Genomic DNA, 26202 nt, shown 5'->3' on the forward strand with positions numbered 1-26202 from the left:
CTAAACCCAAGCCCAGTGAAAAGGCAGAGCCCTGTGCTACCAACTGTTGCCTGAGAATCCATACTGCACATCCATGCCCTAATTAAATCCCTGCGCACTATCTCCTATTTGTAATCAATTTGAGGGTGGAACAAAATTAGCACTTCCCTGGGCAGCAAGGTCGCAGTGACCACAAGCACCACTAACCCCTGCCAGCAGAAAAGAGAACAGGCTGAAAACCCCCACTGAAAATAACCGTACGAACACGGCTTTTGTGACAACTGATGGTGATGGGTGAAAGTCGGACCAAACAGAGGCCGAAACTTCCCTGTCCTGACACCAGGGCTGGGTTCTCCTCATGCCCTGCGTTCAGATGGAGCCCAGAGAAAGGTCAAACCGCACAACAACAGCTGGCTCCAGGGCTAACTCAGTGTTAGAGCCGCTCATCTGGGCAAGGGGAGCTCAGTTCTTAGCTTGTGGAGCGGACACCGAGGGTCCCGCCCGGCCGAGGAGCTGGGCTGGCTCCGCAGGAGCTCCCCACCGAGGGCACCGGTACCTGTTACTTGGCGCTGCTCCGCACCGCAGCACAAAGCGGGCTCTGCAACGTGCGGACACCGGGCAGGTCCGGACCGCCAGCCGGGACGGGGTTTGCGTTCCTTCCCTCCGGGATGAACGCGTTAGCAACGCCCGGCCCCGAACGCTGTCTCCGGGCAGCCCTCAGGGACGCGCGGGCCCCGCCGGGTTCTGGGGGGCGCGGCCGCTACCTCACAACGGCGGCGGAGGAACCGGCGGCTCCACCCCGCCCCTCAGCACCGCTCAGAGCTCCCGGTTCGCTCCCCTCAGGCTCCCGCCTCCCGCAGAGCCCGCGGCTCGGCTCCGAGCGCCCCGCGCCCCTCACAGCGCCCGGCTCCGGCCCCTCAGGCTCCGCTCTCCCCTCAGCCACCACAGCTCCGTCCCCCTCAGAGCCAGCGGGATCCGCTCCCCTCCAGCCCCCGCCTGCCCTCGGTGCCCCCCGAGGCCCGGTGCCGGTGCCGGTGCCGGTCCCGGTCCCTGCCCCACTCACGCCGCCCCTCTCTCGCGCTCCCGCTCTCAGTCTCCTCAGCGCCGGGGCCGCCGTAGCCCGGGCGGGGGGCGCTCGGCGCATGCGCAAAACCCCCCTCACACCCCCACCCCCCCCCCGCCGCCGCGAGCCCACCCGCCACGTGCCGCCCGGCGCGCGCGCCCCCCCGCCAACCGGGGGTGGGGGGGTGTGTGCGCGAGAGGACCCGCGCGCGGGAAACCGAAGGGGAGGGGGGGGGTTATGGGGATGGGGGGACCGGGATCGGGACAGGGAGAGCAGGGCAAGTACAGGGGCAGTGGAGGGGAACAGGGGCGGGGTGGGCATGGGGGAATCTGGAGCAGGACGGGGACACCGGGAGCAGGACAGAGATAGGGACACCGGGAGCGGGGCTGCAGGCAGCTCCTCGGGAGCAGGATGGGACAGGGACACCGGGATCAGGATGGGCACACTGGGAGCAGGATAGGGACAGGGACACCGGAGGCAGGATGGGCACACTGGGAGCAGGATTGGCACACTGTGAGCAGGATGGGGCCAGGGACACCGGGGGCAGGATGGGCACACTGGGAGCAAGATGGGGACAGGGACACCAGGAGCAGGGCAGTGGACAGGGACACCAGGACGGGATGGGCACACTGGGAGCAGGATGGGGACAGGGACACCGGGAGTGGGATGGGCACACTGGAAGCAGGATGGGGACAGGGACACCAGGAGCGGGGCTGCAGGCAGGTCACCGGGAGCAGAATGGGGACAGAGACACCAGGAGCAGGGCAGTGGACAGGGACACCGGGAGCAGGATGGGCACACTGGAAGCAGGATGGGACAGGGACACCAGGAGCAGGATGGGGACAGGGACACCTAGAGCAGGATGGGGACAGGGGCACCGGCAGCAGGATGGGCACAGCAGGAGCAGGATGGGGCCAGGGACACCGGGGGGAGGATGGGCACACTGGGAGCAGGATGGGACAGGGACACAGGGGGCAGGATGGGCACACTGGGAGCAGGATGGGGACAGGGACACCGGGAGCAGGATGGGCACACTGGAAGCAGGATGGGGACATGGACACCAGGAGCGGGGCTGCAGACAGGTCACCAGGAGCAGGATGGGGACAGGGACACCAGGATCTGGTTGCTCAGGGAAGCACATAAAGTCACTGGGGACTGACTGAGGGGTCTGTGCAGCATCGTTCCCTGTAGAGGGGTCATTCAGCCCCTTGGTGTGTCCCAGTGCTGAGCCCTGACGAACTCGTGCCAAGGATGGAGCCCTCGGCACCTGCAGCCCCAGGGAACAGCTCTGCCTGCTGCCGTGCCTCAGTTTCCCTGCTCCACAGCCCCATTCCCTAGGGCACCCTGCACAGCTCCCTTTGGGGGGGTGAAGGGAGAAGGGTAGGGAGTGGCATTCCAGCTGGAAAGGGGGTAAGGGTCAGGGTCTGGCCATGCACGGCCCCTATTCCCAGGGAAGAACCATTTCCATGGAAAATTCCCATCCTGTGCATATGGGGCCAGGCTTTCAGCCACAAGAGCTCGCACAGCCACTCGGGCCCCACTGCAGGTCAGTGTTTTCCAGAGGCTGGGAACAGCCAGCGTGAGAACCGGCTCCTTCCCACGCCAGCCCAGGCCGTATCCTGCCACCCTTCCTGGGATGATGCTTGAACCCATAGGGACCCATTGAACATCGCAGCCCCCTGGTTCTGTTCATCAGAGGGCAGGGATGACCAGCACCAATGCCCATCAGTGTACAGGTGCCTCCATGGGAACTTCCAGCCCTATTATCCAGTTCTGGAGAGCCCAGGGTTGGGATCGGAGCCATCCCATGGAGGAATGATGGATGTCTCCTTCCTGGGACAAACCCCTAGCTCCAATGGGATGGAGCAGCCAAGTGCTTGGCTCCAGAGCCAGGGTCACATCCCTGGAGCCCTGGGACGTGCTGTGCAGCACTGAGCAAGCTGCTGGCCCCACAGGCACCCATCCTGCTCCAGCCCAGGGCTGGTGCAGCTCCAGGCCCTGCCTAGCCTGCTCCCCAGGGACCCAGCTTACAGCCCAGCAACACTGGGAGGTGAAAAGCATCCCCAGCAAGGCCTGGGGGGGGTGGCAGGGTTGCATGGCAGGTGTGGGCTGCACAAAGCAGGGCTTCAATCCTGTTTTCCCCCAAGACAGAGGAGGAACATGGCACCAGCAAGGCCATGGTGCTGGTGTGGATGCAGGAGGTGATGGGGATACTCCCAACAGGAAAGGCTGAGCCCAGAGATAGAGCTGGAGCCCCCGGCAGCACTCACCCTCCTGCCGGGCGGATGGGATGGGGCAGCTCACATGGGTGATGCTGTTATCCACTGGCAGCAGCAGGAAGCCCTTCCCCATCCTGGTTTCCAGGCTCTGCTGGAAGCATCTCCCTGCCCGCAGCATCCAGTTTCCGCAGAGACCCAGCACATCACAGGACACAGTCCCGGGGCTGCTTCCTTCCCCTGTGCCTACGTCAGTCCAGTGCCTCCCAGTTTCCACCAGCAACCAGGAGGTTTGGGGTGGCGAGGGGGTGTCCTTGGTTTTACCTTCTGCTCCCAGAGCGCTGCACACCCCCATGAGCCACCTCAAGCCCCTCTGAGCACAGGGATGCTCTGGGGCAGGCTCATGGAGGTGAGGCCTGAGCTGGACCAGGCTGCCATGGGCAAATCCAGCACAAATGCCAGCAAGGGGGGGCCAATCTAGGGGGGGGACAGCGACTCCAGCAGAGCCAGGGCAGAGAGAGCCCATAAATCCCCCTAGGAGATGGAAACCAGCCCTGTTTTCCCAGCATGTTGTCTGGAGCAGACCCAGGGCAGTCTGGAGCTGGGGCAGGCCAGGGGGAGCACTAAAACCCCTTTGGAGCACAAGCAGCTGCTGACATACCTGAAAGCACAGCAGGAGCAATGAGACCTAGCAAGAAAGGAAGAAAACCTTAGTGTGGGACAGGACTATCCAGGGCTGGTCAGTCAGCTACATGCAGGAGCGGGGTGGCTGGGGACAGCGTGAGCTCTAAGCACCAGTGAAGGCACAGTTTCTCCCAGTGCTCTGGGCACAATCAGACTCAGCCCCACCTGGAAACTTGTATTAAATGTTTACAAGGGTTCAAAAAAGGTACAAAAAGGTAAAAGCCACATTTGCTGCTTCTCCTGGACAGGCTGGTAAAGCCCTCCCACCACCAGCATCAACCACCTCCCTTAGCTGCCCAAAGACATGCTTTGTACAAGGCAAAACTGCTCCCCTGGCAGCCAGGAGAGGGTTAAGAGAAAGCTCTATTGCTTGACTCATGTTTACACTCCTTAGGAATCCTGACATCACATTCTCACTGCTTTGCTGCAGCCAGGGATAACCCCTGTGCCTGGAGAGAGCCCATCCAAAGGGAAAACCTCACTGGAAGCCACAATGGCTGAAGACTAAGGACACTAAAAACAGCAGTGCTCTGGGCTGTATGGAGCAGGCACAGTCCAGGAATGCCCAAGGAAACTTCTACAGCCATGAAAGAATGACCTGAGGAGAGGTTCTGTGTGTGCCCAGAGCATCCAGGAGCCAGGGCTGGACGAGCAGGGATGGGGAAGGACAGACAGACGCCTGCCAGGACCGCAGGGCAGCCCTCATGCCACAGCAGAACGTTCACATGGGGTAGTTGAGAACGACGTCCTGCTTGGCCAGCTCCAGCAACATGGGGTCATCGAAGAACTTGCTGATGCTCACGTCCTCACTCAAGCCCTGCAGGGGAACCATAAAGCCAGAGGTGAGATCCCCCTGCAGCCCTGATCCAGCCCTGGGGCAGCAGCACAAGAGGGACGTGGAGCTGTTGGAGCGAGTCCCCAGGAGGCCATGGGGATGCTGTGAGGGCTGGAGCAGCTCTGCTCTGGAGCCAGGCTGAGAGAGCTGGGCTGGGGCAGCCTGGAGAAGAGAAGGCTCCTGAAGGGGAGACCTCAGAGCAGCTCCAGTGCCTAAAGGGGCTGCAGGAAACCTGGAGAGGGGCTTGGGACAAGGGCCTGTAGGGACAGGGCAAGGGGAATGGCTTGAACCTGCCAGAGGGGAGGCTGAGCTGAGCTCAATGAAAGTGAAAGCTGTCCCTGCCCATGGCAGGGGTTGGAACTGGATGAGTTTTAAGGTCCCTTCCAACCCAAACCATCCTATGATTCCTCTGGCAGCCAGCACTCATCCAGACATCACGGCAGATTCCACCAATAGCCCTGTTATCCCACAGCAAGATAAATTTTCAGGCTCCAGAGGAAGCAGGAGAATGTGCAAGGCACGAGGCACTCCTCAGCAGCTTGAAGGCATCCCATAGCCTCTCAGGAAGCGGCAGACGTGTGGTTGCTGCTGAGCATATCCACCAGTTCACTGCTCTCCCAAAGGGGAGCTTGATTGCCCCAACCCTGCGGTCCCAGGAGCTCCTCCAACTCCCCAGTCCAGTTCACTGTATCGGCACAGAAACTGGTTGCTGCTTTTCCTGCAGGATAAATGGGCTAAACGAGGCCATGGAGGGATCAGAGCAGGGAGCAGGGCTCAGTGATGCTGCAGGACCCCACTTTGCCTGGAGCTGCTGCCAGATGAGTGGTTTATGGGACCACCACAGGCACCAACAGGCAGCACTGGGGATCAAGAGCGAGAGAAGAGACACAAATGACATCGGTCCACTACAGGAACAGAGAGGAGGCCCCAGGGACAACACTGCAACAGTTCAGCTGCTGGGGAGGATGGAGAGAGGGAGACCACAGGGATGCCTCCCACACCTACCTTCCTGCGCCTGGTCTTGATCATGAACTCTCTGGCCAGATGTGGGGCTGGCTGGGGCTCCAGGGGTCGGATGACGATGCTCTTGTCCAAGGGGTCACCAGGCACAATCTGTAACAGGGCCGGGACATGAGAGTGATGCCAGGGGCTGGTTCAACCTCCTGGGGAACCTGAACTGCAACAGGAAACAGCCAAGGGCTCTGTGGGCACCCCAAGCCTTGGCACACCAGCCCCATCTGTTCTCCTGGCACAGAAAAGCTGTCACATCACTCCTGGTGAGGAGTCCCTGAACAGTGCTGAAAGACCTCCGAGATCCTGCTACCCAGAACCCCCATGGGTACCAGTCAGCACATCCCTCTCTACAAAGCACGTTTATTCTCCTCAGAGCTAAGCCTCGGGCTTTTATATCTTGACCTTTAAGCCAGCTCTTGGGGCTCAGATGCCTGCTGCTGCTCTCCCCTGGCTGTGCCACAGTAGCTGTGCAGCTCACAATGGGAGCTCCCACACAGCCTCATCTGCCCCAAACACAGAGTGGCCAGAGGACAATATTTTGTCCCAAACCCTGTTTTGCATAGTTTTAAAAAGCTCTCTCTGAGAGGCAAAGTGAAGCATGGCAACCCATGGCTTGCAGTGCACTGAATGCACCCAGACAGGTTCCCTTCTGCCGGATGAAGACATCCTCTCTCCAGGCACTACAGGATCCTCACACCCAGTAAGCAGCAGCATTCAGCACTTCCTTACTAGGGCAAAGGGTGATGTGACATGGACCAAAGCCATCGGTTCCTGGTAGACACTTAACAGCTGGTGTACAAGCCTCCCCAGCTTGAGACCATCTGAGGATGTTATCCAGAGTTCTGCCTGCATGAGCTGTGGTACTGAGCTCTACTGAGAGCACCTACCTGGTTCCTGGTCCTACCATGTCCCACTTCCCCATCTCAGCAGGATAGGGACTCACCTGCCAGTGGTGGAAGACAGAGAGTGAGAAGGCTTGTCCCTGCGTGTGGGTCCTCAGGTCTGTCTCAAACCCAAATGAATCAATGGCTGGGATGAAGGCTTTGATGGTGTAGAGAGGAGAGCCCGGGATGGGAGCATCTTGCGTCACGTGGCCCCTGCCAATACATCACAAAGATCAGTCTTCCTACATGTCACAGAATCACAGCCTGGTTTGAGCTGGAAGGGAGCTCAAAGCTCATCCAGCTCCAACTGCTGCCACGGGCAGGGACCCCTTCCACTGGAGCAGCTTGCTCCAAGCCCCTGTGTCCAACCTGGCCTTGAGCACTGCCAGGGATGGGGCAGCCACAGCTTCTCTGGGCACCCTGTGCCAGCGCCTCAGCACCCTCACAGGGAAGAGCTTCTGCCTAAGAGCTCAGCTCAGTCTCCCCTCGGGCAGGTTCAAGCCATTCCCCTTGGCCTGTCCCTACATCCCTTGTCCCAGGCCCCTCTCCAGGTTCCCTGCAGCCCCTTTAGGCAGTGGAGCTGCTCTAAGGTCTCCCCTTCAGGAGCCTTCTCTTCTCCAGGCTGCCCCAGCCCAGCTCTCTCAGCCTGGCTCCAGAGCAGAGCTGCTCCAGCCCTCGCAGCATCCCCATGGCCTCCTCTGGACCCGCTCAAGGAGGTCCACATTCTTCTTACACTGGGGGCTCCAGAGCTGCACCCAGTACCCCGGGTAGGGTCTCATAGCCCTTTATACATTCTCTTCTCTGACACTCAGGAAGAACGAGGCACAAACTAAAGGCAGGATGTGATCCTGGACATTCCCTCACCACACAGCACAGGGGCTGGGATCAGTCAAGGAAGCTTTCAGCTGTCACATTGTACAGATTTCACCCTTTCCCCTTGCTTTACAAGCAGCGTTAGGACTGTGGCCATCTCTAGCAACCCAAATCCCAAGCGAGCAGTTGCTGCTGTGCAATACAAGGTGATGGTGGGTGGTCAGAGCAGCTCACCTCCGCCGGGCCAGGACCGTGTACACTGCAGACACGCAGTCAGCAGGAGCCTGCACCTCCACAAAGTAATAGGGCTCCATCAAGCGAGGGGTAGCCTGTGAGGAGAAAGGGACACAAGCCACTGAGCCTCCAGCAGCACCAACACAACCTGATTCAAAGAGTCAGGGACTGGCACGCTTTGGTGAAATGCAGTGCCTGACTGGGATGGAAGGGTTCCTGCTGCCCCATGGCTACCAACACTGAAAAGAGCTTTCCTCCTGGCCATGAGTCATATGCTTCCCTTTTCCTCACGCCCACCCTTCCCAGCAAGCCAAACTGCAGCAAAAAGGGGAGACAGAGCAGATGCACACAAGTTTGCAGCCAGACTGGAACGTGATCACTTGTAAAACCCGTCTGGCAGCCCACAGGGGGAGCTGGAAACGTTAATGGATGAATGAGTCAGCCCACACTGACATCCTTGGGGCAGACCGTGCAGCACACATGCAGCCCACTCTCCTTGGTGCTGGCACAGAGCAAGGGTCAGTCTTTGTCCTCCCAGAGCAGTGCTCACCATCAGGAAAGCAGAATACACCACTCTGCGGGCTGTGGGGATGATCTGTCCTCCGCCACGGTGCAGCGGCTCCTGAGCAATCACCGCATCCAGGATCTTGAACTTCACATTGCGGATCACTGAGGAAGGGCAGAAAAGAGAGCAAGTGACCCCAGGGGAATGTTCCCTGCACAGAACACACATCCCAGAGAGCCTGAGCACACAGCGAACACCCAAACACCTACAGCCACTGGAAGAAGTTCTCCTACATTGTATTCCAGCAGGGAACGCATGACCATGCCCTAACCCTGCATATGAAACACAAACAGCTCAGCAGCAGATCTTGCAGGGTGCTCAGTGGTCTGCACCTCAACTGCATGAGTAGAGCCAAGGTCTGGGGGAGCCAGCTTGCAGGTGGTTGTGTGCAGGCAGCAAGATGCCTGGGTGGCATCTGCAGCCAGGATGAAGGGAGAAGTCCTCTTATCTTCCTTCTCAAGCAGCCCCAGCTGTGATGTGCGAAGGGAACTGGCCATTGCGGGACTGCACCAGCAAACTCACTCGAATGCTCAGATATGGAAGCATTTCATCAATCTCATTAGCTCCACTTCTCCACAGAAGGCTTACTTACATTCATCACAGAGAGGTCCTTCCCTTGTCCCCCATTGAAATCCCTGCACAATGCTGTCCTTCACAGAGCCCAGCAGCGACTTATCCACCTACAGAGACAGACTGCTTCAGACCAAGCCTGCATCACAACACAGTAACATACACACTGCAGTGTTTAAAAGCCAGTTCCTAGAAAAGCAGCCAGTTCCTAGAAGAGCAGCAATGTCTCCATATACCCCCAGTGTCCATCTCTCCCTCTCACAGCTCAGGAGCATCATCTTCAGAGTTTGGCATCTAGAGCTGTAAGTTAAGAATCCCTATTTTGGTAATGCTGGAACACAGACCAATTAGTTGTCAATTTTGAAGACACTGACCCAAATAGTAACACCAGAATAGTAACAGGTGATTTCCTAGCTAGGGTCGAGTATAGTGGAGAAAGTACAGCAGATCTGAGATCTGACAAAGCAATGAGCATCCCAACTGCATTAGGACCTTGTTCTGGAAGGAGCAGTCACCTCTTGGCATCACAGAATAAATGTCTCGCTGTAATTTACCCCACTGCCTGCATTTCTCACCTCTGAGGGCAGTGTATCATCTACCAGGATGTTTGGGCCAGTTGCATCTGGCCCAAAGGCCCAGATGGAACGGGCAGCCAGCAGATCCCAGTCGTATTTGGTCTGGAAGAATTCACCCAATTTCTTTCTGATGGAAGGAGAAAGGAAGAAACTTTAGGAAGCAGGTACCTGACCTGCACTCACAACATGACCACCGTCCTCCCCTCAGGCATAAAATGGTCTCAGCTTTTCACCTGAAGCAACTCGTTTGCTGGGGCAGGGATGCTCACCACTAGCTGGCAGCAGTATTGAACACAGGACCCCTGCCTATAGGCCGTGGACTCATACTGTGCACCTTGCAGATCCCAGCATTCCCTTTCCCCCACCCAGTGATTTGGATTCCTGCTCTCCCTGGATCAGTCATACCTGTTCCATGTTATCTGGACCACTTCATTTTCAATGTCCTCTGCGAGTCCCTTCTCCAGAGGCTCAGCAATCATTGTGATCTTGTTCCTGAGGAGGGAGACAGTTGCAGTTAGTCTGCAGGCTGATGGAAATGGGACTAACTGGCAGGACCTCAGGGACTGTGCACTGCCCTGAACACAGCTAGGGAGATGAAGCCATCCGTGTCCTTCTGCCTTGCTTGCGAAGACAGCCCATGTGCTTAACAACTCTTTGAAGTCCGTTCAACTCCAGAAGCAGGCTGCTAAGGGACAGAGTGGCTCCCTCCCTCCTGCCAGATGTCCAGGCTGCAGAGGGAAGCCCATGGGCCAGGCAATAAGCCTCTAGGAAAGCCAGCATTCACTGTGTTTGACACATGGGATGGTGCCTTGGAGAACCCCACCAATGTGAGGAACCTGTTCCCAGAGCAGGTCGCTCCACATGCCCAACAGTTCAAAGCCTGATCAAAGCCTGGAACTTTTCCATTCCCAGAAATAAGGTTGCCAACTATGGAGAGAGCGTATGGGAATAAAAGAGGGCAAGAAGAACCAGGAGCCACAGGGGAACACAGGAAAGCCATCTTCAGCACAGGATGGATCACGATTTCCCTGAGAATTCAGGTATTAAAATGCCCTGTGCCCCCAGATCTCCACCTTCCTGCTTAGCCTGTGTGCTCCCTCCCTTTCAATCATGTGAATCTCATAATGCATTGTTGGAGGAGGAAGATGAGACCAGGCTGTAAAGCTCCAGTGCATCACTGGAAAGGAACACATCCATTGCAAGATTAAGTATGAGAGAAGAGAAAGCTTTTGTCATGGAAGGTTTGGGGAGCTCCTGAAGGCTGCACTGGCTCTTTGGCTCCTTCTCTAGGATCCTCCTAGTCTTCAAACCACCACAAAACTGCTGAGGTGTAAAATGTAGGTATAAGAAAGGAGGGCTTGGATCTGTCTCTACTACCTCCATTATGAGAGTTCCTACAAAGGATGTGGATCTATCTCTATTGCCTCCAATGTGAGAGTTCCTACTAAGCACAGAAATATCCTTAGGACGCAAGGGTGTTACTGAGCTCAGCAGAGCTGCTGCAACAGAATGCTGTCAACTCAGGCACATGCACTTGCCTGGACAACAGCCACCAAGAACAGACCCCTGGGAGGGGATGAAGCCTGTCTCCAGTGACCCCCTCCTGCCTTTCTCCCATGCCCAGCTCACCCACAGGCTCTTACTTCTTGTTGGGTGTCTCAGCAAAGCACTTGAGGGAGGACGTTTCCACCACTGTCTCACAGAATGTCACAACCGGGTCGGCAACCTGCGATAACAGCAACAGGTTTGTAAGGGGTTCAGGTACTTTGTTTTTAAAGAGACTGTCTGAAAGCTTTGAACACCTACAAGAGAAAAGTGTTTCCTCTGCCAAGTGTCGTGTATGCCCCACTGAGGCCTACACAGGCAGCTTGACTAATTCCTTCATTCAAACAAGACAGCAACACTTAAGCCTAGTTCCAGGTATAAAATCATGGAATGGTTTGTGTGGAAGGGACCTTAAAGCTCCTCCAGCTCCAACCCCTGCCATGGGCAGGGACCCCTTCCACTGGAGCAGCTTGCTCCAAGCCCCTGTGTCCAACCTGGCCTTGAGCACTGCCAGGGATGGGGCAGCCACAGCTTCTCTGGGCACCCTGTGCCAGCGCCTCAGCACCCTCACAGGGAAGAGCTTCTGCCTAAGAGCTCAGCTCAGTCTCCCCTCGGGCAGGTTCAAGCCATTCCCCTTGGCCTGTCCCTACAGGCCCTTGTCCCAAGCCCCTCTCCAGGTTTCTTGTAGGCCCCCTCAAGGTATTAAGGTATTTCCTCACCTTGATGTCAATCTCCGAATACATCTTCCGTAGATCGTGCATCACACAATCCAGGTAGAGCTCCCCTGTCCCCAGGATCACGTGCTCCCCAGACTCTTCCACCTGAAAGATGAGGGAGGTGTTCAACTGACAGCTCTCCTGCTCTCAGGCCCTTCCCTTCCCGGCTCCTACACAAGCCTGAGGAAGCATCAGCCTTAAATGAACTGGTTAGGATCAGAGCATGCCAAAGAAAGCTCCCACAGCCTTTCCTAACTGCGAGTGCTGATGTGCTCTGCAGGAGGATGCTTCCTGGCACAGCAAGGTGTGCGTTTTCCTGCTGGCTTTACGGTTTTCTGCTATTTCCACCTGATTTATGAAATCAACTGCAACAGCGTGAACAAAACCACACTACAAACAACCAACCAACAGTGGGAAATGAGTTCAGATCAGTCCACGAGGCAGCCCACAGCATGAGCTGGAAACAGGCCCACATACACCACAAATACCTTTGTAGTAAGCGAGGGGTAGCTCTTGTTGACTTTGCGGAGACCATCCAACATCTTGGGCAGCTCTGAGGGGTTGACTGGCTCTACAGCTATTTTGATAACAGAGGTGGTGTTGAACTTCAAAGGGCGGAAGATCTGAGCCTGAAATCAGACAAGGACAAAGAGCTGAAACTGCATCATTAGGTGGGCACTGGCCTTAGAGACAACCTTGGAAGCTGTAGCCTTTCCCTTAGTGGCTCTTGAACCTTGGCACCTCAGCAGACATTTCCCTAACCTCACCCCTTGAGTTTTTGGGATGCATTCCATCCCCTCGACTCCCTGTAGAGCTGAGTGATACCAGCTATGCACAGTTACCTCCTCATTGCCCCGAGGCTCCGTGACAGTTGCAGTCTTCACTATGGGCTGATCCACTCCTTCTATCAGCACCCAGTTGCCAGCAGGAACCCGGTTTACCTCAATGTGATACCTAAAAGGCAGGAGAATGTAATAGAATAGTTTGTGTTGAAGGGACCTTAAAGCTCCTCCAGTTCCAACCCCTGCCACGGGCAGGGACACCTTCCATTAGAGCAGCTTGCTCCAAGCCCCTGTGTCCAACCTGGCCTTGAGCACTGCCAGGGATGGGGCAGCCACAGCTTCTCTGGGCACCCTGTGCCAGCGCCTCAGCACCCTCACAGGGAAGAGCTTCTGCCTAAGAGCTCAGCTCAGTCTCCCCTCGGGCAGGTTCAAGCCATTCCCCTTGGCCTGTCCCTACATGCCCTTGTCCCAAGCCCCTCTCCAGGTTTCCTGCAGCCCCTTTAGGCACTGGAGCTGCTCTAAGGTCTCCCCTTCAGGAGCCTTCTCTTCTCCAGGCTGCCCCAGCCCAGCTCTCTCAGCCTGGCTCCAGAGCAGAGCTGCTCCAGCATCCCTCCAGCTTCAGGCCCCTTCCAGCACTGTCTCCCTCTGTTCCTGGCAGCAGCCACTCCAGGTGACTTCTCTCCCAAACAAGCACTGCCATAGCTCTCCATACCTCGCCACTGAGATCCAGAGGCGTCCGACAGTGCAGATCTGGGAATCCTCCTCGTCTTCCAGGGTATAGTTTTCCCCAAGGACCTTCACAGGCTGCCCAGCATGGATGGTACCACTGAGCACTCTGCCAAAGGCGTGGAACTGAACACCATCATCTGTGCTGTACATTTTCGTTGTGTGACACATCAGTGGACCCTTCCCATGACAAAGACAGAAAGAAGCCTCTTTCAAAATGCAGTCAAGAAACAGACACAGACCTGGCAGGACTCATGGATACAAAGGGATTAATGGGCTGGAACTCAGAAACATCACTTTTGACTTGCCCAAGTCCTTCATTTCCTTCCCCTGGAAGTCCTACATCTCCTTGCCCTGCGTGGAGACCCCTGAAACAACTTCAGTGGCTTTTTCTGGAGCTTTCCCTCCTCTTGTGAAGCAGTGAATAGTGGTTAGGACAAGGCCATGAGGAGAAATGGCATCACCTAGCCTGCAAACCAGCTCAGGGCAGAGCACGTGAGCCACCACAGGTCACAGCTTTCAGTCCCATAAGGTCCCTCCACCCCTGGTGATCTGCTTGCCAGTCACCACAGTATAATTTTATCACAAGTCGTTAAAATGAGAGATTTGTTTTCTCCCCAAACAGCAGAGCAAAAGCCCTGGGCAAACTCCTCCCTAAGCTGCTGCCTGGCGTTGGTGGCTCTAGACAACTCAGAACGACAGTTCAGTACAAGCTGTTTGAGGAGGAAGGTTTCTGCAAGGCTCTGATAGGAAAGGTGCTGACTAACTAATTCAGGGTTATTTTTACCAGTGTAATTCAGATGAGCTCCCTCAGAGTTTGGAGACACACTCAAACTTCAAGGAAAAGGGACAAAAAGGCGACAAAAGGACACAAAATCACCCCGCAGCTCCCACGTGCTCTGACGTCCTGACCTAGCCCTGTTCTCCTCTGAGCACTGCCAAACAATTCTCCTCTCCAGGCCTGCCCTAGCAGGCGGCTGAAGTTTCTCAGAGTGAAGAGATTTGCTTCAGTATCGGATGAGAGGTTTCAGAATGCTGCCAGTCAAATGTGTGCAGATGGCTGCCTAGGAGGGCAGTGGCCCTGTTGAGGCAGTGAGAGCACACTTGGCCACGTTTGCTTTTGCACCCTCCGAGCAAAGCAGAAGAGTTTCCTTACGTCAGGGTCGCATTCACTCATGGCCTCCCCTAGATCCGAGTCGACGCCACCGGTGTAGGTGTGCTCGATTTTGGTCTTGGCTCCCACCTTTGGGGAGGGGATGTGCTGCACACACATGTCCACAAAGCCTGGAAAAGTAATACTTCATGAGGACAGGATTAAGCAGTGGAGAGAGAAAAAACGGCCTCCAGTCTACACAAGGCAAAGCCATTCTGACTGCAGCGCACCCACAGCCAAGGGGAAGATGTGAGCAGTGGCTCAAGCTGTCCTTTGGGTAAAGGGTTTACTGTGTTACATCTGGTCAGCCAGGAAGGGATCTGTGCAAGTGAGCGCTCCATGGCTGTATTACAGCCCTTAAGTGTGGTGCTGTGAGACTGGAGTGCTGGGAGGGGAAACCAAAGAGCATTTTACCTGTGAATTCCCCAAAGAACTTCTTGCAGACGAGCCGCAGGAGGGGCCGAATGTTCAGTTTCAATTCCTCTTTGGTCAGGTGGATGCCGAGTTCATCCAGAGTCCTGGGCAGGGTCGTGTCCACATCCCCCACCACCTGCAAGACACCAAGCACCACCCTCAGCTTTGCTGCAGGGGTCCAAACCAATGGCTTCCAGGTGCAGCTTCACACACCAGCAATCACCCTCAGGGCTCTTGACCTGCTCTGGTTTAGAGCTCACACAGAACTCACCGGCTGATATTAGAGCGCACTAGAGAGAGCGAAGGCAGCTCCATTAACTGTGCAAATATAGGGCTATCTTTCCAAGGAGCAACTGTTAAGGAGTTGCTCACCATTGCTCTGCACCCTCAAACCGAATCTGTGGCACACCAGCAGCCAGCCCTCAGCTGCTCCCATCTGGGGCTGTGGGAGGCAGGATGAGTACCTGAGCCAGGATCTTGTACAGGGGCTCCAGAATGAACTCCACAAAACTGCGCTGGGAACTGCTCGTTGGGGCCTTTTTAGTGAACTTGCGGCTGTTGGGAGAACAAAGAGAGACCTGAGGAGCCTGCAAGCACCCCCACTGCAAGCACAACCTCTGCTCTTCCCACAATATCTTCCCCCTCCCAGTCCCCCTGGGAAGCTGTTTGGGCACAGGAGTCACACTTACTCCAAATGAAGGATAGAGGAGGCTCTCTCCTCCTGCTTATGGGATTCACCAGGACCACATGGACCCACGCTAAGGAGGCCTGACTCAACCCTTCCCACACACTTCTCTAGCATAGGCTGGAAGGGAGCCTGGGTTGTCACCTAGTCCACATCTGACATGGAAAGCAGGGGAAAACCCAGCCATAAACTAACAGATGTTTAAACAGGCTTCTTACGTCTTTGGGTTGAAGTAGATGTCACCCCAAAGCCGCTTTGCGAACTCCTGATAGTTGATATCTCCTAAAGGAAAAAAAAGACAGAAGTCTCTCAGATGTCACTGCATTTCTCTCACCTTGAAAATCTGTTTCTTGGCTTTCCTAAAACCCCTGTGCATTCAATTTAATGGAGCGGTGCTGATGAGTGACCACTTGGTCCCACCTCTGGATATATGATTACCCCCTGACCTGGGGAGACCAAGCAGAGAGGTGAGCAGAGAGCAGTGCCCTGCGGATGGCACCAGCAGCCCAGGTACACTGTGGCCTCTCAGGAAGAGTTCCACTCTCTCAGTTACACACAAGGTAACTGAGAGCCCAGGAGCCCAGGCACATCTGCTTCATCTCCCAGACATTAACACTGCACCCTGACGCTGCAGTGCCAAGGTGCTGGGGTGGCTTACAGCCCATCTGCCCCACAGGCTTATCACAAGCACTTTCTGCCCTGCTGAGCATCTCCAGGTTCTCTTCTCTTGTTCAGCTGATGCACTAAGCACATAGGCAAGTGCAGAAGGAACGCTGCAGTGCTTGACTGTCACGGTGAATTTACAAATAATAAGACAGCAGTGACAATTTACAGCACTTCCCAAACAAGTTCTTGCTGTGGGCAGATGTGCAGCATAAGAAATTTCATGGTGGCTGCAGATTTGACAGTTAAACTGCTCTAACTCATGTTAGTTGAAGTGTGGTGGCTGCACATAAAATCCCTGCTCACCACAACTGAATACTACTGACTTCAAGTACCCATTCAGCTTGTGTCTGCCCCACACGGATGACATCCCCTAGTGACTGTGCCTGCACCCTGCATCTTTATCAGTTCCCTAAAGGGGGACCATCCTAGGAGGCACTGGGTTAATACTGTGGTGCCCAGGGAGCTCATTTACTTCTCCAAGCTCATGAGGACATGTGATAATCCTGACACATCAGTCCCTGACCCCTACAACTCCATCCTCCCTCAGGCTAACTTCTTTGCAAGAGCTGGGCCAGCTGCTTTACAACATCCTTCTTCCCCTGCTCATGGGGATCCTATAGATCACCCCAAACTCCCCAGTGTCAGACTTCAAAAACCTCCACTGTACAGCTGGCTAATGCAAGCAAAAGGCCTGCTTTTACAAGTGGCAGATTGCCTTGAGCGGGCACCTGGGGAACAGCAAATTAAATCAAAGCCAGAAGAAGACAGCTTCTTAAAAAAGAAAGAGGGCAAGAGAGCAAAACCTTGTGGGCCAAGCGTGTGCCCGGCTGCAGCTGAGTCCCACACTCTGGAGACCTGTGTGAAAAGCCAGGCAGAACTTAACTGCTTCACTACTGAGCTGTTGTGGGAAGGAGGCAAAAGCACAACACATCCACGTGCCTCCAACTGCCACGGCAGGACTTGGTTTTTATGCTTAAGACTATGCAAAAAATAGTGGCTTCTGAGTCAAGAAACACTTCTCAGGAGAAACTATGCAGCTAAAACCATCCTGGAACTGTAGCTTTGCTGTTTACCACCCAGGCTACAGATCTGCAGTACTTCTCAGCTCCTACAAATTCCAGAACACATATCCTGGCCTCACACGTGCAGTGAAAGCTGAAGCTAAATAGCTCAGAAAGCCTCAACAGAAAAGGTCAAGCAATGAGATGTTAAAAGTGTGCAAGGTTTCTGGATAATCCTCACCATATGTGTCTGCATAAATCTTTGCAAAAGATCCCAGCGTGAAGCAGATGCTGTACTGTGAACTGGAGAAACACACGTTCCCCAGAAGGGGAGACAGAACGAGGTTCTCATCCGTGGAATACATGCTGAGAGGAGACAGTTTTTAGAGACAAGGGCGGAAAAAAAGAAACAAATCAATGTTATGAACCAAAGAAGACACTTAAATCCACTTCCCACACCAAACAGGCAAGGAAGGGCTCTACATTGCCAAACAGCATCTCAAAAGAGGCTGCGGCACGCCTGCCATAGGAATGTCAAAGTCAGTATCATTTTATGACTCTAAACTTCAAGATTCATGTGCACAAAAGAAATATCAGGGTGCAAAGAAACAGAACTCCAAATTTAGCAGCACAAGTATTTTTTGACAGGTTAAGTTTTTCTTCCCCTAAAAGAAGGTCAATCAAGCAAGGGAAATGATAATGCAAGGCAATTAATGTAGGGACAGAATTGATTCGTAACAGTTTGAATGAGTTCACAGGAGTGCTAGACAGGATAAATCACCCTGCTCTGAGCTGCTTGATGCCAGCAGCAACTGAACAGAGAGAGATGCAAGTGAGCTTGTGTGGAAATTACACACCTGAAGGGGAGAATGCTGTTAAGGAAATCACCTGGATGCAGGAGAATCACAGGAATGATGCATTGCTGCTGTGAAAGCCAGAGATGTGCCTCCCTCCTCTGAGCAGGACCTTGCAAGGTTTGACCATAGCAATATCATAGTCTCTGTTTAGAGGTTGGGACAGCAAGTTCCTACTAGTTTTGTAACAAATGTGTAGGAGTTTTAAGACATCTCAACCTACAGTTTGGGATACAGCCTGGACAATTTCAGTGTATTTGAGATGTTTGGGAGCACAGAAGATCCCTGCTCTGGTCATATGTCTGCTTTCCCTACTTTTTAATAAGGGAAAAAAAGAGCTGATCCCAAGAAGTTCATCATGAAGAGCCAGTCCTAATTCAATATATTGGTTGAGATGAGTTTCCAATACTCCCTCCTGCCCCATTTTCTACAATTCAATGTATCGAGAGACAAACTCATTAGTTTTTAGGCACACAAAGGGCTCACAGAGCAAAGCATCCGCAACAGAACAGGGACAGCAAGCACCAACAATGCATCATCCCAAACACCCCTACCTGATCAGCCCGTTAACCTCATCTACAATATGTCTGAGTTTGTAATAAGCATCTGTAGGGGGCAACTTCAGCTCCAGGATCAGTCGGTCTATCTTGTTGATGCACACAGTCACCGCCAGCCTTTCCTGCACAGCATGCTTGATCAGCCTCTCTGTGTTCAGCATCACCTGCAGGGAATAAGAGCACAAACATCCCTGGTGAAAGCCCTTCACAAAATGCTATCTAGGGCGTGAGAGACAAAGCAGCGACCCTTATATGCAGGGCTGTGAGTCTAGAAGGGTCTAAGCTCAGCCACCAGCAATCAGCTCATCACCCTGCAGTTTAAAAGTAGGTGCTAACCCAACCAAATTCCTTGAATCCTACCCCTTGGACTTCCCTGATATAAATAACCCACTCAATTTTAGGTTATCATAGGGCTAGAGATGGAAACAGGTTAGATAATCAGCCTACGGGTCACCCACATCACGTCAGCCCTGGACACTGAAGCCAGAGGCTTGACTGCCTGTTTTGGCTGGAGAACACTCTTGCTTCCCAAACTGTCCTCCAAAAACCCTTCAGCCCAGAAAGCTGAACCCAGCCCAGGCCTTCATCCTCAGGCAGGAACAATGAGTCCAGAAGAATTGATTTGAAGTTCACCCCTAGGAAAACCTGGCACTCACCCCCTCAGCCGCATCAATGAAAAGCACGACGCCATCCGAAATACGAAGGCCAGCGGTCACCTCATCAGAGAAATTAACGTGACCTTCAGGAACACAAAAGGGTGGTGAGAAGCAGAGCAAGCCCTGCCACCAGCAGCACAGAGGGTGGAAAGCCGCCCTTCTGCTCTGCAGCTTGCTCTGGTCGCTGGTATCCAGCAAGGCAGAAGACAGACGGCTTCCTCCTCAGATAGGGACCCGAGAGCGGCTGCCAAAGCTCTGGGTAGGGATCTGCTTCAGCTCTAATGCTATTTTTTGAGAATAACCACAACAACTTGTTTTAACAGGCACTTTTCCTCACATTTGCTCCTGTTTTTCTCACAACTCCATGCAAATACTTCAGGAAAAGGAGGAAGATTGCTTCTTACCAAAGAACAACAGATGCCTCTCCCTCCAGTCTCCTCCTGCGCTCTAACCTCCCTCATCTTGAGCTGTAACTCAACACATGTGTCCCAAGACCCTCACTCCTGAAGTCTGGCCTTGGTTTCTTACCTCAAACTGAGCTGCAATTATGCCCCCCCAAAAGGAGCTTGCTAAAGGCCTGAGGGAACTTGCCAAGTCTCACTGTGGGACAACAGCATCTGAGAGAAGCACAGCCCCCACTGCATGGTGATACCTGGAAAATCCAGTTCCATGTGTGCTTCTTGTATACTTGAGTGAAACACATTTTCAGCCTCACTGGCCCTCAATCAGGCTGGCTACTCCTTACTGATGGATGTGATTTCAGAATGAACTTAACTAAAGGCTCAGGACTAGGCTGGAATCATCCATGAAAAACACAAACCAAAACATGGGGTTCCACGTTTCCATGGCATTCCATGTATTAGTGAGGTTTCAGGATACAGATTCTTTCCAATGCTACACAATCCAACACAAAAGCTCTTTGAAGACCTTCATTAACCATCACTGTACACGTTTTCACTGCTCTGCTCCTGTGCACAGCCCTACCCAGAGGACCAGAGAGGATTATTAATAACAAATCTGGATTCACATGGTCATGTATCTGCTGCCTCCAGCTAAGTGCATCCCAAACCCAGGATTTTCAGGACTACCCAATCACCTGGAGTGTCAATGATGTTGAAGAGAAAAGACTTTCCTTTGGTGTCTGGCAGAACAATTGTCACTGGTGTGCTCTTGATCCCTACTCCCCTCTGAAAGACAGGAAACCAGGATTATCCATTAAAAGAAAGCAAAATGACCATATAAAGATGTAAAAGATGACTAAAGGAAAATCAGAAACATGGAAAGAAGTAAACATCCATCCAGGACATCCTGAGCACTGCAACTCACTCATCCATACTGGCTCAGACTGCTGAGCTTCCACTGCCCGATCCACCCCTGGTTCCAGCTGAAGAAGTACAATATGCAACACCAGAGACAGAATAGGCATGCTTTTCTATGCTTTCACCCTTCTGCTGCTGCCAAGTTACTCGTCATTGAGTAAGATCTGATCACACAGGGTGTGAAAGTAGAACATTAGGATGAAGAGAAAATAAATGCTTCATAGGGTTGTTCTGGTCACGGCAATATTTAGCAAGTAGGGCAAAATAAAGATTCCCATTGATGCCCCACCATATGGAGTCAGAGCACACAGGTAGGGGTTCCTGTCAAAGGAAACCAAGGAGAAACGTGTATTCTGAAATCATCATTTTTGTCCTCATCCTGCACTGCTGTGACCCCCTTCCACCTCTTCCTCTGGAAGAAAGAAGTTACCCAAATGGGATAATTCTTCTGTAGATTTTCAACACTACACAGGCTATGATCTCAGATAAATAAATCACACATGATGAAGGTTGCAGGAAATGGAAGGAATTTGGATCAGGGAATCCCACTGAGGCAAACATCAATGAAGAAAATAATCAGAACGTGGAATGCACAAAAAGATGTTAAAATGGAAGATGGAAGGAACTGCCTTCAGCAAGTAACTGTGAGTTCAGCACGAGATAACTGGATAAAAATCACTGCCTGTTCTACAAGACTCACCTCTTGCTCTGTGAACAATATATCAGTGTAGCAAAGCTGCAAAGACAAAACAAAAGTCAGAGTATCACAAAGTGGTACCAAATATTAAGTTTGAAGCAGGACATAGCAACTCTTTACACAGAGTTAAGATGGAAAGTGACAGGCAGAACCAGGACTGAGCTCTGCCTGCCCAATCCTACATTCTAATCACTAAACCACATGCTACCCACACACAGTCACGCTCCCACTGAATGTAAAAGCCAACCCATGTTCCTCAGGACAAGAATACACCAAAAGCACACTTACATCTTGGTCGTAGCGCTTCCGGATTTCGGGGTGTGTCTGTTCTATGAGGCAGTCAACAAAACACGTCTGGAAAGTATCAGACAGCAAGAGAAAGGAGGTGACTACGTTCAGACAGAAATACAAGCACAGTCCCATCCCTGCAGTAGCAGGACACAGAAAGCTGAGCATGTTGTTAGTTCCACATGGTTTTCTTTCATGAAAACCTTTGTGAAGGGCCATGGAGATGCTGCGAGGGCTGGAGCAGCTCTGCTCTGGAGCCAGGCTGAGAGAGCTGGGCTGGGGCAGCCTGGAGAAGAGAAGGCTCCTGAAGGGGAGACCTTAGAGCAGCTCCAGTGCCTAAAGGGGCTGCAGGAAACCTGGAGAGGGGCTTGGGACAAGGGATGTAGGGACAGGGCAAGGGGAATGGCTTGAACCTGCCCGAGGGGAGACTGAGCTGAGCTCTTAGGCAGAAGCTCTTCCCTGTGAGGGTGCTGAGGCACTGGCACACGGTGCCCAGAGAAGCTGTGGCTGCCCCATCCCTGGCAGTGCTCAAGGCCAGGTTGGACACAGGGGCTTGGAGCAAGCTGCTCCAGTGGAAGTTGTCCTGCCCATGGCAGGGGGTTGGAACTGGATGAGCTTTAAGGTCCCTTCCAACCCAAACCATTCCATGATTCTATTAAAACCTAGAAATAACTGCATTAGCAGGAGGAGCAGACAGACTGCTGCTGCAGGGAGTGAGGGGTCTAGAGCATCAATTAAAGTAAGCAACACAGGGATCATTGCTATCACCGACCGAGGCTGGATGCCCACACTACCTTGCCGTGGTGAAGGTGCCCACACAGAGTCACATTTCGAATTAGCTCCGAGTTGTCCATCAGATCTGCCAGGAAACTGGAGGAACGAAACACAAAAGACTGTTAGAAGCTTCTGCTGCGTCTAAGAAAAGCAGGTGCCATTTCAGCTACACTTTCTATCCAAGGTCCCCCCTGAATCCTCTCCAAACTTTCCTTCTGCCAGTGCCCTGCGGAGGAAGAATCCCACTTTCCAGATGGGGAGGACAAGAAAGTTGGAGTCCTAGACAGATGGCAGTGGGTGGGAGGATATAGAGCTGGTAAAACTGCCAGCAATGGAATATTATTGAGTATTTTTCTCCTCTTCTCGTCAGTATGGGAGCAAAAGTCACATCCATGTACTGGGATGATGAAATCCTTCCACTCAAGTAGTGGCAGGCCGTCAAGCAAATCACAGAGCTGGGCACCAAGCACCCCAGGGAGTTTTAAAAGGTAACCAGGGGGCTCCATAGACTATTAGTTCTGATTTTCAGGCCTTAAAACAGTGATGTTCTCAGGGACTCTAGCAAACAGTAATGGGATTTAAATCTCTTTAGAATCAGTTGTTTGGTTCCTGTGCAACATATTACTGAGATCCCAAATTCCCAACTCCCCTAAAAAATAACTGGAAGCTACAAACATGGATCCACTGCTATTGGTCTGCAGGGAATAAAGTGCTGTCAAATAATCTTATTTTACAAAGATTTAATTTTCCGTGATGTGGTTGACTTTTTAATGTGCAAAATTTGGATTAAGAGCTAAAAAAACGCAAAAATCAATAATAATACAGACTACAATCTTGCTTATTGGTCTGAAAATAAGGCTAAATGGGAAATCAATACCAAGCTTGCAGGTTTCTGGCTAAGTCCCACAAGGAATTTCTCTTGGCACCATCCTGACCATTTGTATCAACAAACAGGAGGCAGAGGAATTCATTACGGATGGAACGAGCAGAGGACACAGGGATCAGGAAAAGGGTGGCTGATGAAGAGTCCAGGACATTGACCAAGAGCAAAATGAATTGCTTAAGGAAATCAGACCCAGCAGGCTCTTCAGTTCCTATCTGGCTATATCAAAGATCTCTTGGATAAATGAGCACAGCCATACTGACAGTATCAGGGAACAGCCCCAGGAAGCAGCCGTTCCATAAAGATCCCAGACATCCAAGTACCCAAGTGAGTGAATACAAACTCCAGTGAAATTATGTTGCTGGGAAATAAAGGATCCTCACTGGGAGGAAGTGGGACACCTCCAGCCTGGCACACTGGGAGCTGCTGCTCACCCTGCATCCAGCTTTGGGATCTCCACTTGAATATGACAATTAAAAGCTGGAACAGGCTCTGACTAGCCACAGAGGGGCATGTGGAAAGAGGAGCCTATGAGACACTCACGCAGCTCAATCTGTTCATCCTCAAATAGTGTTTCTATACGTTGTTTTCTATGTGAGGATACAGAGCCACTCCACCCAGTGACAACAGACGTTGATGCTGAGCTTATATTTTTAATATAGGAAGTAAACAACAGGTTTTATTCCTTAACAAAGTTGGGTGAGATATATCCAGCAGCACAGAAAATCATAGAATCCCAGACTGGTTTGGGCTGGAAGGGAACTTAAAGCTCATCCAGTTCCAACCCCCTGCCATGGGCAGGGACAGCTTCCACTAGAGCAGGTTTCTTCCAGGATACATAGGAATTAATTTGAGACAGCAGGAGGCCAATGGTCACAGGGATCAACCTAAAATGCCCCTATTTGAGTTGTGCCACATACTGACCATGTAAGTATTTCTTGAGCCAGTGAAGGAAACCTGCCTTCAGCAAAACTGCCCCACAAAGGTTTCCCATTACTGAGCTTTAGATCAGCTGCCAAGGTTAAGTTACATTCTACTGCAGAAAACCCTGCGCTGTGCTGCATACTGTGGAAGGAAAATAACTGTCAAATGGTTAATCTGCTACTGCCTTCCACTTGGTTTTGGGTCAAAATCCTGCAAACGGCTGCCCTCAGCTCTGCTGTGCTACCAGTAAGAAACAAAACCAATGTCCCCACAATGTGCCTCCTCCACACAGCACACATCACTCTGCCTCCCTCTGCCTTTGCCTGCAAGCAAGCAAGAGTGAGGGACCACATCCACTGGCCACCCTTCAACCCCTCTCTGTTACTTACTCCATCTCATAGACAGTGACTGGTAATGTCTGTTCCATCAGAGAGAACTTTTTGGTTTTCACAGGTTTAATAATAGGCTCTGGAAACAAGAGGAAGAACAATGAATGCAGTTACCAGAGCCCCTGAACCCAGCTGGCTCAGAAACAGCCGGAGGGAACAGGGACCGACACAGACACAGTTTTCAAGCTGACAGATGCTCTTAGCTTTCCTAAATAAAAGCAGTTGCACCAGATGATCATCACAGGACCCTGCCAACCAAACTGTTCTATTACAGAAGGCACAAATGAGATGACTTAAACACATTTTCATTTCTTCTTCAAGATCTGGACAGGATCTGCTGGGTATCTGCTCTTCAAAACATTGTTTGGCATTTGTAATAACCCCAAGTGCCAAACCCTGCACGCTGCTGGACAAGCAAGAGTCTACGTGCTCCTGGGGCTAAAGGGAATTTGAAAGGGGCATTAAAACCAGTGGGGAGAAGGGAAGGGAATATTATTTCCTCTTTTCCAAGGATCCATCAAGAGTCTTCTCCTCCCTCCACACCCAACTTGCTGCTTCCTCACCACTTACCAGTGAGAGGCTGCGTGTCCTCCTCTTGTACAATTGTCTCTACTTCGGGCCCATAGACCTCTTCAGCAGTGGGATAGTACTTCTTATCCTCATGCAGCACCACATCCATCCCAGGGTGGTCCTCGTCATGGTCCCCCATATCGTCATCATCGTCATCGTCCTCGAGCTGCAACCAATGCTCACACTGAGCTGCCGCCTGCACCAAAGTGCTTTACAAACACCAGGCAGCCCAGAAGGCACAGGCTTGGTGTCGTACAGTGATAGAGAGCCCCAACCCAGCCAGGGAACCTCTGCTGTCCCCCCTGCCCTGCCGCTCTCCTCTGGTGCCTGTGGAGCATGCTCTGCCCTCAGCACTGCAGAACCAAGCTCCTTGCCGTGCTGCAGCACTGGCTCATGTTACTAAAGGCCTGAAGACCCCACTGAAGGGATGAGGAACCTCCAAAACCCAAATACAACTGGAGCTGCAGAAGCTCCTGGTTCTGTGACTCGAACAGGAACTTTCTCTCCCGTTATCCCAGGCACAGGAGAGCAGCTTTTCCTGAATCCTTTAAAAACCAACTCCACTCTCAGAATCATGGAATAGTTCGGGTTGAAATGGACCTGCAAAGCTTACCTGCCCAACCCTCCTGTGATCTTTAACCAGATCCCCCTGGGTCCTTAGGAGTCAGACTCCACCACTGACCAGAGCCCCACTGCAGGACCAGGGCCCAGCATGCAGAAGGAATCACTATCAGCTTAGGAAGCCCGCGGTGCTCGTCCCCTGCTCCCGTGAGCCGCTACCCCGCGCCCCATGCCCCCCGCTCACCTCATCCAGGTCTTTGGACTCTCGGCCCATCTCATCGTCCTCATCGTCCGAGTCCAGCTCGGGCCCGATGTAGTTCCCGAACTCGTCGTACAGGTCCGTGTCCATGCTGGGGGCGGGAGGGGCTCAGACAGGGCTGCCGCACGCACCCAGCGCTCCCTGCCCGGGCCACCCCCGGCACCCGCTCTGCCCGCCCCGGGCCCGCACCGCCCCGAAGAGCCCGGCCCGCACCGCCCCGAAGGCCCGGGCCCGCCCGCCGAGCGCCCGCCGCCTTCCCCGCGGCCCCGGCCCCGCGCTCACCCGCCGCGCTGCCCTGGCCTCCGGCGCCGCCGACACCGCTGCGGAAGGCCCCAGGGCTGCCCGTGCCGC

The 26202-nt window shown here is 53.2% G+C and overlaps 1 protein-coding gene across 1 annotated transcript; it reads right to left on the reverse strand.

The window, feature by feature from the left end:
• Window positions 1-4483: 4483 nt before the first annotated feature.
• Window positions 4484-26158, reverse strand: EFTUD2 (elongation factor Tu GTP binding domain containing 2). The gene is made up of 28 exons (XM_061368916.1): window positions 26134-26158; window positions 25837-25942; window positions 25032-25197; window positions 24462-24540; window positions 22286-22361; window positions 21492-21557; window positions 21207-21242; window positions 20284-20374; window positions 19188-19270; window positions 18529-18695; window positions 17362-17486; window positions 15672-15735; window positions 15233-15323; window positions 14769-14904; window positions 14358-14485; window positions 13188-13381; window positions 12536-12647; window positions 12182-12322; window positions 11697-11798; window positions 11076-11158; window positions 9838-9924; window positions 9433-9559; window positions 8880-8967; window positions 8273-8391; window positions 7723-7817; window positions 6735-6888; window positions 5783-5890; window positions 4484-4759 (listed from the first exon to the last, which is right to left on the reverse strand). Exons 2-28 carry the CDS (start codon window positions 25939-25941, stop codon window positions 4664-4666), a joined length of 2919 nt encoding a protein of 972 aa, XP_061224900.1. The 5' UTR covers window position 25942; window positions 26134-26158; the 3' UTR covers window positions 4484-4663.
• Window positions 26159-26202: the final 44 nt, after the last annotated feature.

The sequence above is a fragment of the Neopsephotus bourkii genome, unplaced genomic scaffold (genome assembly GCF_033783945.1).
Source record: "Neopsephotus bourkii isolate Nb327-2 ecotype Australia unplaced genomic scaffold, CSIRO-AGI_Nbou_v1 NB_1462, whole genome shotgun sequence".
NCBI classification, from domain to species: domain Eukaryota; kingdom Metazoa; phylum Chordata; class Aves; order Psittaciformes; family Psittacidae; genus Neopsephotus; species Neopsephotus bourkii.